The 13,225-nt window shown below is 39.8% G+C and overlaps 1 protein-coding gene across 1 annotated transcript; it reads right to left on the minus strand.

The window, feature by feature from the left end:
* Positions 1 to 1,813: 1,813 nt before the first annotated feature.
* On the minus strand, positions 1,814 to 11,702 carry LOC123716019 (ceramide-1-phosphate transfer protein). Its single transcript, XM_045671493.1, has 4 exons — positions 11,493 to 11,702; positions 11,215 to 11,426; positions 10,888 to 11,063; positions 1,814 to 2,505 (listed from the first exon to the last, which is right to left on the minus strand). The coding sequence occupies exons 1-4, from the start codon at positions 11,609 to 11,611 to the stop codon at positions 2,377 to 2,379; spliced, it is 636 nt and encodes a 211-aa protein (XP_045527449.1). The 5' UTR covers positions 11,612 to 11,702; the 3' UTR covers positions 1,814 to 2,376.
* Positions 11,703 to 13,225: the final 1,523 nt, after the last annotated feature.

Consider the following 13,225-nt stretch of genomic DNA (forward strand, 5'->3'; position numbering starts at 1 on the left):
TAAAATATAAACCAGTTTTATTTCATAGATCATACGTTCTTTAAAAGCAAGTTTATTTCAGAGCTGTGTCCGACACGTCCATCGCCGATTTTTGAATTAATAACACCGTTTTACATTTTCAAAATACGTTTTTTTTATATTCTCCTTATACATTTGTAGTGTAAAAGAAAAAATAAGTCTACACTATTTCACATTTCAATTGCGCAGATAGATTATATTAATTCTTTAATTTCATCAATGTAAGCTTTTCAGCAATTTTGTTATTTTTTTGTTCTGAATTAAACGAACTATTGGGAGATCAAATTAAAAAAAAATATGTATTCATAACGCTTTATTGGAAATATACAAATCCACCATAGGACTGGGAATGCCAAACATGGAATACATATGCAACACTAGCGCCAATCACGATAAAACTTTAATATCTAAGTACGTTAAGCTTAAAAATAACTAACAAGTCTATAAAACATTTGAAAGTATAATAGAATAAGAATATTCAATTTATAAATTAAATAAATCAATAAAAATGTTAGGTAAATTAAAAAGGAACATAATTGAAGATTAATACTGTTCTAAAAACATTATATTTACAACAGAATACAACTGAATTCTTTAAAGGTTGGTACTACAATGAGCTTACAGTGAGCAAATGTTACGTTTGAGCTCGAATTTCAGCCAATTGGTCCAGAAGTATGCTTCATATTTCAACTGCAGAGTTACTCTTAAACACTGGTTTTACTATTATCTAATTACGTAGTACTAATGCAAATTGGTATTGCGTGGTACGATAACTAATATTGGGATCGGTATTGAATTTTATTTCCGCAGATATCTTATCATAATATATATTATAGTTTTACAGCAGCAGTTTGTAGATATATATTATTTTTCTGTAGATTATTAAATTAATCTTGTACTGGTTTTACATTTACGCTAATCATGACGTAGGCTTACAAAACTAGAACTTTATAAAGAGTTGTTTATGGTAGCTATTTGTTAATAACAATATATAGTTTATACAAAGTTAAGTTAAATAATTATTTCGAAAATATTACTAATTAATCTTTAAACACTACACAAACTTGTAATGTTGGCAACACGTTTTCCACAGATAACAGAAATATATTTGTTATTTACGTAAATTAATATTATGTACGCAATGTAACTAGGTATGTAATTAAACCGCATTTTTTCTATAATTTGTTTTTAAATTACGCATTCAAAATATAGCGGACACTATGTACGCTTATGATCGACAGTAAGAAAATTTTAAGAAATTTGAAGCCTTCTACAATATTTACCAGTTCTCAAATCAAGAGCAATCGAAAATACTTTGTTAACAAAATGTTTGTAAGGAGATGCAATATTGCAGCCTACAATTCAGTTCGATAAATTTATGTTTAAGGCCAGTTCGCATTATCATGCCAGCTTATTCATTGCGTACATAATTTAATAAATGAGGCTAAAAGTAAAATAGGGGTAGTTGGCTGGTTTGAGATCATACTTTATGTTAGTACTGCGACTGTTATTCAAACCCCTTTTCAGAGCCTCCGGCTTCTTCATATCACATTTCATAGTTACGTTAACAAAGAAAAATCCACTCTTGTGTTCGCTTATATACTAAACTGGCGATATATACTATTTATAATTCAACTTGGTCTTATTAAAGCAAGGAATAAATTGTATCATTGCAATTTAGATAAACATAAAATATAAGTATCGAATATATGTGTTTTTTTAATGGGGTCTAACGGGCAGGAGGCCATCTGATGTTAATTGATACCGCCGCCCATGGACACTCAATGCCGCAGGGCTCGCGAGTGCGTTGCCGGCCTTTAAAGAATGAATACACCTTTTCTTGAAGGACCCTAAATCGAATTGGTTCGATGTTCAATTGTTTTGAAAATTATACACTATCAAAAAAAAATTTCACAGAGTTTCAAAGACAAGATAAAGTGCGGATGGGAGAATTATTTCCCAATCTTTGCCCTGATTCAATATCCTAAACATCCAAACATAGAACCAGGTATTTTATACAAAGGCCGAATTGACGACAATTTAGAATTTCTTCTAGATATCTTAAGTGAATTGTACTTTAAAAATCGTATCAAGATGTATGACTAGTTCGTTATACTAAATTGAATCTAAAAGGAATTACTTATAACAAAATTATAAACTATTTAAAAATGCACATCAATACCGCGATTGTAATAATTTACAATGGTTAAAATATTATTGACATTTGATCACATTAATAGCTTTGAAAGCCACAAAAGCAGATAATTTAAGTTTAACGCTTTATATAAGCTAATTAGGCAGATGTTTGAGCAATTTTAAAACTACCTTTGAACATTTTCTTAGTCGACCACTTACAGTCTATGGCAAGCCATGAAAATCAAAGTCTGTATAGAGTTGATGTACTCTTTGGTATACTTCGTCACAGGATTCTAGAGTTTGTGGTAGAACTAACATGGCCTCTGTTAATTTATCTTCCGAGCCAAAGATCTGAAACAGAAAATAATGTATACTAATTTTATAAAGAGGTAATATTAGCAAATGTACGATGGACCGATTCGATCGATCTTGAACCGATTTTGAAAATTATTTTACCAATTGAAAGACACGTTATTTGTGATTTGGCGTAGTACATAGGCCATATATATATATATTACCATATAGTACCCGAAGAAAACATACATATTCGGTATATATCTAACGTATATTATATAAAGACAATCTGACAAAAGTCTGTTCGCGATAAACACAAAATCTACTGCACGAAAATACTTGCGGTTTTCACCAATATTTAGAACAATTCATGGGGAAGGTTTATATATATTTTTGGGTCACAGTTGCCACAAAGCTAAAAAGTAGTTGATTTGTAGCACATTACATTTATACATATTTTTTATCTCTTCAAACACTTCATAAGTCATCTGTTTAATAGGTTTTCACCCAAACAATTAACGTGTTTTCGGTTTATAATTTACCAAAACAATAAAGACTTATGAATAATAATCCCGTACGTATGACGATTCTATCAAAAAAGTGTAGGAGTGGCTTTGTGTTTTGAGATATATAACACTTTATTAGTTGTATATAATAATAATAGCATTTTATTTCAGATACATTACACTTAAACACATTTATATTTCTATTATCTCATTCATTTTTATAGCTGTGTGCCCTTCTTGGCAAACGCCGCCTCCAGATCTCTCCACCATGTCTGCACTGTGCCACTCTATGCCACGTCTCATGTACCAGGAAACGTGGTACATTTGTTATTAGCATTTACTAGATTTTGGTAAAATCATAAAACACAGCTGGACAAGCAAATTATTCTTCAATTGTCCAAAATTACGTCGGAGTCGTACAATATTTTCTGAACGCAATTAACTTTCAGAAATTGACCTGAATTAATTAATTTTCGTATAGTGACGTAACTAAAGCAAAAAATAACGTTTCTTCGGTGTTAAGAATTATTAATGACGTTGATAATGATAGAGGCCGGTTGTTTCTAAGCAATAATTACATATGTATATTGGCTCGTCAAAAGACCAAATCATTAGTAGTGTCATTTTTTGAGAGGAAAAAAGAGGGGAACCACGTCTAGGGCCTTTTAGGGGGTAAATTTATTTAGAAGTATTTTTGGGCGGTACTTTATTTAAGATTTTTTATTAAAAACAACAGATTCTATACAATTTATATAAGGTCTCGAAAAGCCCACCCAAAAAACTAAACCACATATAACTGAAACATCAATAAGCTGCTCGAAGACGTACTACTTGGATGTATTTTAATGTATATTTGAATTTATTTTTTGATCAAACCAAGTGCAGAACAAAAGCTTTAGTGGTATTTGGAGTTGGTCCTACCCTGTACCGGCAACATTAACAGTACCTACTTGATTTTTTGCGTGCATATACAACGAATAAATCAACGACTCGTAGGTATTACGAGTGGTATTATATGGAGTCCGGGAAGTAAGTTAACGCCGTACAATAATATTGATACAAATTTTCTTTTAATACTTCAAGCAACGTGGCACCTTGAAAATCAATTATCATTTAGCGACCAATTGTTTTGGCCGTGAAAACAACTATTCGATAAACACTTGTTTGCCATAAAGATAAATGCGATATCAAATATATTATAGATTTAATAAATGCAACGTTTTAAGTGATATTTCTCTTTATGATTGAAAATATCGCAAATCGCGAAATTTCTTTATGAGACTTTATTAAAACAACATGTTTAAAACATATAAATATTTCAAAATTCAGATAAGATCAAAAATTCTCATGTACGTTTTTAACAACAAACAATTCGAAGACCAAAGGTCATCAGTTATCACATGTGTTTTAAATATGCCAAATAGAAAATTATACCTAATTATAAACACACTATTCAGTTAAATGTTAGTTAATACATTGTAATTTCCGTGCCGTGCGCGGGGACCCGTACGGGGGGATGAAGGAGTCCTGGAGGTTGAGTGGAGTAGTGCGCCGGTACAGTTGTGCGCTGCACACAACACACCTCTTTGGTCTGGATTTCCCCTCACACGGGAGGCCGTGGATTAGCTGACCACGGTCAACCGGCTGTGGTATCCCGTAAGAGGGCTACCAAGCGAGAGTCGGGGTGTGGGTGGGGGGGGCGTCGGCGTGGCACGGGACTCGGGGTGAGTTTGCGTCATCGTCTCGGGATGCGAACAGCTCCGTACTCTCTTGCGGCGTGCGGACGCGCCTGCCCCTCTACACGCTGACTCTATACCGAAGGAGTAGCTCTGACGTCGCTTGCTGAGCAAGGGACGTCCCCGACTTGAGGGCTCCGTGGCGGGTGGAGAGCTCCGACGGTGAATCTATTTCATACCACCACATGGATAAAGAGACAAAACACACAAACCAACAAAAGGCTGCATCCACAGATGCGCCTAAAACTAACATAAACAGGGTTGCGTCGCAGGACGTGTTGAGGTGCAAGTCACCAGTGACACGATACTCTGATGCCCCTATCTCGCAAACGGATGCACCCAATAGGGCAGCGTCCGAGGCACCAAAGGAGAGGGAAGCGGCTGAGGAAGCGCCAAACCGGGATGCACCCTTAACCGTGCCCACTCCAATGGTATCTCATACACCACCACACAAGGATGCGTCCACTGTTGCGGCCAGGCTGACTGCGTCGGTCGAGCAGAAGATAGCAACTCCGAAGGATGATACAGCAATGTCTGCGTCCATAGGGGGGGCATCCGAAGCAAGATCGATGCGGAAGACCGAGGCTGCGACGGTGAGCACGTCCAGTGCACAAACCTCGACCATGGACATGTCGGCCCTGAAATCAGCGATTCAGGAATCGACTCCCAGAATGGTCCTAAGCTCCTCAAAAAGGCGACGGCTCAGGAAGGCCAAAAGAGCGACGGAACAGCAACAGCTGATTACCGGCTCTCAGAGGATACCTGAGAATCCTGGAACTGCCCCCGCGGTTACCACAACTGCAGGACGCGGGAAAAGGGCACCGAAGCCGATTGGGTCCTCTGCCGCGCTCAAGCCTATTGGCTCTAGGTGCGGTAAAGAACCTAGAGGGGGTTACCAAACAAAAAACCCAAACCAAACCAAACAACAAACAAAGGGCCAGAAACGCGATCGGCCAGAGGAAACCGTGACACCGACTGGGGAGAGTAAAAGGGTTAAACCTAACAAACTCCGGCTGGAGTCAGGGACCTCGGCCAGTTACGCGGAAGCGGCAGCATCCTACAAAGCCAACGAGCTTTGTGTTGCCGTGATGACTGAGCCCTTTATAGACATGACACAAGAACAGGCAGATAACATCCGCCTACAAATCGAGGGTAAAATCCAAGATGAGCTCATGGCGGATCTTGAAGCTACCCTAGCAACTGAACCCAACGACATCAGATTCCGGGGAAGAGCCCACTTCTCAGATGGTGTCCTCAAAACTTGGTGCGAGGATACCTACACGCTGGGATGGCTTACCGGAGCATGCGATGTCATCAACAATCCGATACCGGACACCAAACTGGTGGTACGGCCTCAGTCAGACATACCGAAGAAGGTGCCGTGCTTACTGCATGTTCCAGAGTTCACTGGTAGCACGGAAACTTTACGGAAACTGATCACCAGGCAAAACCGCCACCTAAACATCAGATCTTGGACCCTGACTCACGAACGTAGAACACAGGACCCGACAGGCGTATCTTTGTTCCTTCGTGTTCCGGAATATGAGATCTCAAAGATCAAGGCACACGAACGTCGCATCTACTATCTGATGGGGAACATCTATATCCGAATTCTGGAAAAGGATGAACCCTCAGTGGTAGCTGCCGCCACAGTAACTACTGCCAGTACATCGGGGACGGGATCCTCGGGGCCAAAGCCGCCCTCGTCAACGACGGAGATAGCCGCGGTTGCCGAGGTAAACGTCCCCATGGAGACAGTTCAACAACCACCCTCACCGGTGCAACTAACCTCGGATGACGAGTTCTTTCAGGAGACAGGGGGGAGTGAATTCAGCGACAGCTGTTTGCGCTCCTCCCCCTAACCGGACTGACCTTATCCAGACCAACCTCCAGCACAGCCAAACAGCGTCGGCTTCACTACGCAGACTGCTGGAGACCAACCCGAAGACCATTGCCGCGATCCAGGAGCCGTGGATCAGGAATGGCAAGGTATGCGGCCTGGGTAACACCGGTGGTAAACTTTTGCTGGATACCTCAGTAAGTAACCCAAGAACCTGCATTATCATACCTAAACATGTACCAGCATACCTAATTAACGAACTGTGTTCAAGGGACCTTACAACCATTAGGTTACCTAGGGACGCACATCCAGACATCGTCCTGGCGTCCGCCTACCTACCGGGTGACGAGGACGTGCCCACTCCAGAACTCGGCCTTCTGGCTGACTACTGTGAGAGGGAGAAACTGGAGCTTATAATCGCAGCAGACTCCAACGCGCACCACACGCTATGGGGTAATGCAAATACCAACGCTCGAGGTGAGAATATGCTTAACTTCATTCTTAGCAATAATCTTATCTTAGCAAACAGCGGCTCTGAACCAACCTTTATCAACGCACGCTCGCAAACCATAATCGATCTAACAATGGTGACCTCTGGTCTGTCAGATCACATACAGGATTGGCATGTCTCCAGAGAGCTATCATGCTCAGATCACAGGTGGATCCGCTTTACAATCAAAGGGGAGCTACCTAAACCACAACCACGACGCATACCTCGGAGAACTGATTCAGTAAAATTTTACAATATAATCGGCTCAGAGGTAAGCAAACTAACAATACCAACCACCATTGATGTACAAGACATAGACAAACATGTAAATAGCCTAACGTCCCTACTCCAGACCAGCTTTGAACGGTCGTGTCCCCTTACCATGCCTAGGTGGGGGAGTAGACATAACTGGTGGTGCCCCGAACTGGAGAGACACCGAAAGAAGGTCAGGAAGCTGTTCAATAGAGCAGGAAATACCCGTTTACCTGCCGACTGGGACAAGTACACAATCGCGAGAAGACGATTCAAAAAACTTTTACGCTCTAGGAAGCAAGAGTGCTGGAGACACTTCTGCACCAGCATTGAAAGCAACAACCAGGCAACCAGAGTGAAATCATGCCTCTCTAGTGAGCCTTATCACTCAATTGGTTGTCTTAAAAAACCTGATAAATCATTTACAAAAACCGATGCAGAAACATGTGAACTACTGATGGAAACACACTTTCCAGGCTGCATAATTGCCAACGACCAAGCATGGCAACCCTACTCAGAAAGTGCCACCACCGACTCAGACTGGAATGTAGCTCACAAAATAATCACAAATGAAAAAGTAACATGGGCAATCAACTCCTTCCTACCATTCAAAGCGGCTGGCCTGGATGGCATCTTCCCAGGCCTACTAAGATGGAGTGGAAACCTTTTGGTGGACTATCTTGTCTCAATCTTCCGAGCATGTATAGCCCACCGCTACATACCCTTGAAATGGAGGGAAGTGAAAATAATATTCATCCCAAAACCAGGCAGAGAGGACTATACCCAGGCAAAATCCTTCAGACCCATAAGCCTCACATCTTTCCTGTTAAAAACAATGGAGAGGCTTGGAGATCTGGAAATACGTAGCCAGGTATCGCTATCCAAATTCCTGCACCCAAATCAGCATGCCTACAGCCCAGGCAAGTCAACGGATTCATCACTCCACAACGTTGTGTCTCGCATTGGCGACTCCCTGAAGTTAAAACAGTCAACCCTTGGTGCATTTATTGACATCGAAGGCGCTTTTGACAAAACAAACTTCACGAGCATTACCAGAGCACTCGTTACATGTGGAGTATCATCAACCCTGATAGGGTGGATAAACAACATGCTAAAACAACGAGCTATACAGTTCACTGTTAATTCCACGACACGGGGCATTGTCAGCAGAGGCTGCCCGCAAGGTGGTGTCTTATCGCCGCTACTGTGGAACCTCGTAGTTAACGAGCTCATCACAGAACTCAACGCTGGCAACCTCTACACAGTGGGTTATGCGGACGACATAGCTATCTTGATATCGGGAAGCTTTGAAAGTACCCTATGCGATCTCATGGGAAGGGCTTCCAAAGTAATTGAGAGATGGTGCAACAAGCACGAGCTATCTGTCAACCCATCAAAAACAGAGCTAATACTCTTTACAAACCGGAGGGTTCTGGGACCACACAGGCTTCCAAAACTCTTCAACACACAACTCAAACTCAAAAATGAAATAAAGTACTTGGGTGTGATTCTGGACAGTAAACTGCTCTGGAACAAACACCTAGAACACAAACTGAGCAAAGCAACGATCGCCTTCTATCAATGCAAAAAGATGCTAGGCGTGAAATGGGGCTTATCGCCTAAAATAACATTATGGCTATACACTGCCATAATCAGGCCAATGCTGGCCTATGGAGCCCTGGTTTGGTGGCCAAGATCTGAACTTCAAATGGCGATCACGAAACTGGGACGCTTCCAAAGGCTTGCCTTGTCCGCTGCTAGCGGTTGTATGAGAACAACTCCGACCGCAGCAATGGAGATAGCCCTGCAAATCTTACCTCTAGACCTACACATACAGCAGGAGGCGGCACTTGCGGCCATCAGGCTTATGGTATTGGACCTATGGGGAAAAAACCACTACAGTTCACACACAGTGATTCTCAACAGGGCAATAGAGTACCAACCTCTTATAGCTGCGCCATGTGACAGAATCACTAATCAATTAATATTCAACAAGAAATATCTTATACAACTGAGAGAAGAGGAGCAAGATCAGTCGCCCCTGAATGAGCTACGTATATACACTGATGGCTCAAAAACAGGGTGTGGCTCAGGCGCTGGTATTTTCTCCTTTGATCTCAACATCAACATACACCTACCTCTGGGCACACAAAGCACAATCTTCCAATGTGAATGTGTCGCTCTAACCGAAGCAGCCAGAGCCGTACAGCGGATGGGAGTCAACGACTTTTACATTAAGCTCATATCGGACAGTGCATCCGTGCTGATGGCGCTCGGTAACGAAAACACAAACAGCAAACTAATACTGGAGTGTCACGAAGCACTGGAGGCAATAGCTCTAACAAATAGAGTTACCTTACAGTGGATTAAGGGACACAGTGGCTCTCTCGGCAACGATGCAGCCGACGAGCTTGCGAGAAGAGGCTCTGGTATGATACCTGCTGGCCCGCATCCGCTCCTCCCCTTGCCCTTCTCGCTAGTTCGAACCTGGATTCGCCAGAGATCCACTGTACTCCAGAATCAACGATGGTCGCGAAGTGTAGATTGCAAACAGTCCAAAATGGCTCTGCCGGCTGTGAACCCGCAACTTACTAAGCGACTTCTAAAACTGAACAGAACCAATCTCAAAACAATCATAGGGACAATCACGGGCCATTGTCTCCTTAACAAACATCTTTTCGTCCTAGGCGCAACAGACAGCCCCTTGTGCAGAGGCTGTTTCAGCGCAGAGGAATCAGTCACCCACGTAGTCCTGGAATGCGAGGCTGTGGCTAATCAACGTACAAAAATCCTCGGAACAGTGAGGTCGCTCCGCGAAGCCTGTGAAGTGCCCGGGAGACTTCTGTGCTTCTGGAAGGAGTTGGGCTGGCTAAATTAGCCAGGGCTTCTACGCACAACGGACCGACTACGTGTCTAAGTGCGGAAATTGAGTCCACCTACCTAAACCTAAACCTACATTGTAATTTCATTAATTTCTTTATAAAATAACATGAGAGTAACTAACATTCAATGATATGAACACATCAAGGAAAATCTACATGCATAAGTTGTAAATGTACAACAGTGCCTACAATAAGACTCATTTATTCACTGTTTTCCGGCTTAATTTAGATTCAAAATTATTTTAACTACTACAATATGTAACAATTTCAGTGGTGTTTGTTTAATGTTTTAATTAAGACAAACAATCGTCAAATATATATATATATAAAATATAGACATATGTATTGTGTGTTTGTAACAACATTGCTAACATTTAACTTACTTAGTTAAGACTTAACTGATCTTACATCTTAACTTAACACCTTGTATTTGGACTAATAATTTAGTTAGGTATCAGCAGAATTAAAAGGTTTCAATAAATAGATAAGATTACAATAGCGATTATATGGTTATCTATTAAAAACACATATATCATTTGTCCATGTTAATGAAATTAAACATACTATATACATAATTTTATGCATGTCTGTTAACAATAAACACACTCTTTCCTAATTGTGCTTCCTATATGTATACCATTACTATCAAAATATCCATTAGGGCCATGGAAAGAAAGACATAGACTCATTTGTCTGTGTTAGTAAATTTATATTCTGTTTCTATGCTAAATACCTTTTTTAATAAATCTTGTCTGGAAGGCAGGGCATGCATTGCAAGTGTTGCAGCTTTTCTGATGTACCAAGGATGGAATTCAGCCAAGGTCTCGTTATAAGAACCCTGACATGTAGTGCAAGTGTTCATATCTTGTTCTGTTTCACTTATACGCTTTAAAAATAGTCGGATAAAATCTGGGGACAATACACTGTTTTTAGTAAAAAATAAATTTAGCTTTAAGTCCAAAAAGTTTTACCCACAAAATAAAAAAGATTGTATTCTGGTTAAAATTGATGGACAACACATTAATTGGAATCAATAAAATAAATTGTATCATCTACATACCCAGCCCTCGATGCAAACGTAGCATCGTTCTTGATCCCGATACAAAACCATTCTTTTCATGCAAACTGGTCTCCTTTTCATACTTCATCATTTTCTTGAACGATTCATAGTAGATCGCATCGTCTCCACTTTTAAGCTTTTCCATAACCTTTATTTTACTTTTCACATCGCTACTCACAAAAGAAAACACTGTCCCGATGAGGTTCAAGAACCTGAGCAAACAAATTTATGTCAAAATAGTAAACATATGGAAATGAAAACAGTTAATTAAAACTTACTTTACTAATTCATTGTATCCATCTATGTACGCATCAATTACCACGTCATCGTTCTCTTTTAAACTCTTCTGAAAACATTCGTGTACGTAATGTAAATCTAGTGTGTTTTCATTAGACATTTCTTAAATTTTCTTTCAAAAAAACAAAAATCATTAAACAAAATATCCAACTGGCTGCTTCAATTTATCTTTCAACAATACTTCCACAGTAAGTTTGCTGTTTGACAGATGACTGCTGAAAAGTGAGATTTGCTTATTGCTGAGAACTGACAAATCGGAAAGTGAAATACAGCCATATAGCGCCCAAAACCGCGTAAAACCCGTGACCCATCAAATATTACTAACATAATTGAATGGAAATTTAATAAAGGAAATTATTATCGTTATTCTATATTTTAAAAGACGTAGACTGGAGAGAATTACTAACTATTGATAATGTTGATGAAGCGATGGAACATTTTACTATTCTGTATAGCTCTTTTGATCATTGTTTTCCTAGAAAAATTCAAAAGTAAACTAAACAAAGGGTATATTTTAGTAAGGAAATCATTGCTAAATTAAGAATTAAAGCACAGCTTCATTTCTTAACGGTAATAATGCGTGTTTAGAATTTAAATGTCTTAAGGTCAATCATTAAGTACGATATTCGCAAAGCTAACGTTAACATACAATCTCATTAAATTTAGTTAATAAACCTACCCAATTTTGGCAATATAATAATTCTCTTAGAAACCCAAAAGCCAAAGAGTCTGCAATTCTTTATAATGATGTTGAATATTATGATTGTAACGCGGCAGAGGCATTTGCTAGTCACTTTTAGTCAGTATTTCTGGCAGATCGCCCGCAACTAAATCCAGCAACTGCCAATCGTAACAGAAAAGCATACTCTAATCATTTTGATATCAAAAGTTTCGAAATATAACTTATTGTGATTAGTGTATATAAACTAAAATCTAAAACACCTCTGGCAGACTATTTAATATCACCTATATCACATATTTTTAATATTATTTTATATTCAGGGGTCTACCCAACGTTATAGAAGACAGCCCGCGTAACCCCAATTCCTAAAGTTAATTGTAGAAGCAAAGTCGAAAACTACAGGCCTATCGCGATTCTGTGTACGCTGGCGAAGGTGTTTGAAATGTCCTTTCACTCGATAATGTTGCCTAAATGCATTCCCCACATCACTCCTTCCCAGCACGCCTTTTACTTGTCTATTGTCGTTGGCTGACAGAACAGTCGTAACGAGAATTTGACAAGCGGTGTCAGGTAAGTGTAGTATATTTGGATTTTCGCAGTGTTCGATCGAGTAGACAATGACAGTCTTCTCTAAAAGTTGGCCGCAATTGCGGGTTGACCTGTTCTGCTTAAGTCTTTTTTTCTAGTCATCATCAAATCGTAGCCAATATGTTAAGTATGGCCAATATATCGCGCGGCTTTATCCAACAAGTTCTGGTATTAGCCAGGGTTCAAACCTGGGACCGTTGCTATTTTTGATAATGATTAACGACCTGACAAGCGTTATTAAATCTTCCAAGGTCCTATTATTTGCCAACGACGTTAAGGTTTTTAAAGTAGTAAGACTAGCATTGACTGTCTGTGTATGCAACTTGATTTGGTTAAACTGCTGCTTTGAAGTGAATTAAATAAACACTTCAATCCACTTTACCTATGACAAATGTGAAGTGATGACCTTAGTGCTTCTCTGAATAAAATACTCTGCGACTATAG

The sequence above is a fragment of the Pieris brassicae genome, chromosome 11 (assembly GCF_905147105.1).
Source record: "Pieris brassicae chromosome 11, ilPieBrab1.1, whole genome shotgun sequence".
NCBI lineage: Eukaryota > Metazoa > Arthropoda > Insecta > Lepidoptera > Pieridae > Pieris > Pieris brassicae.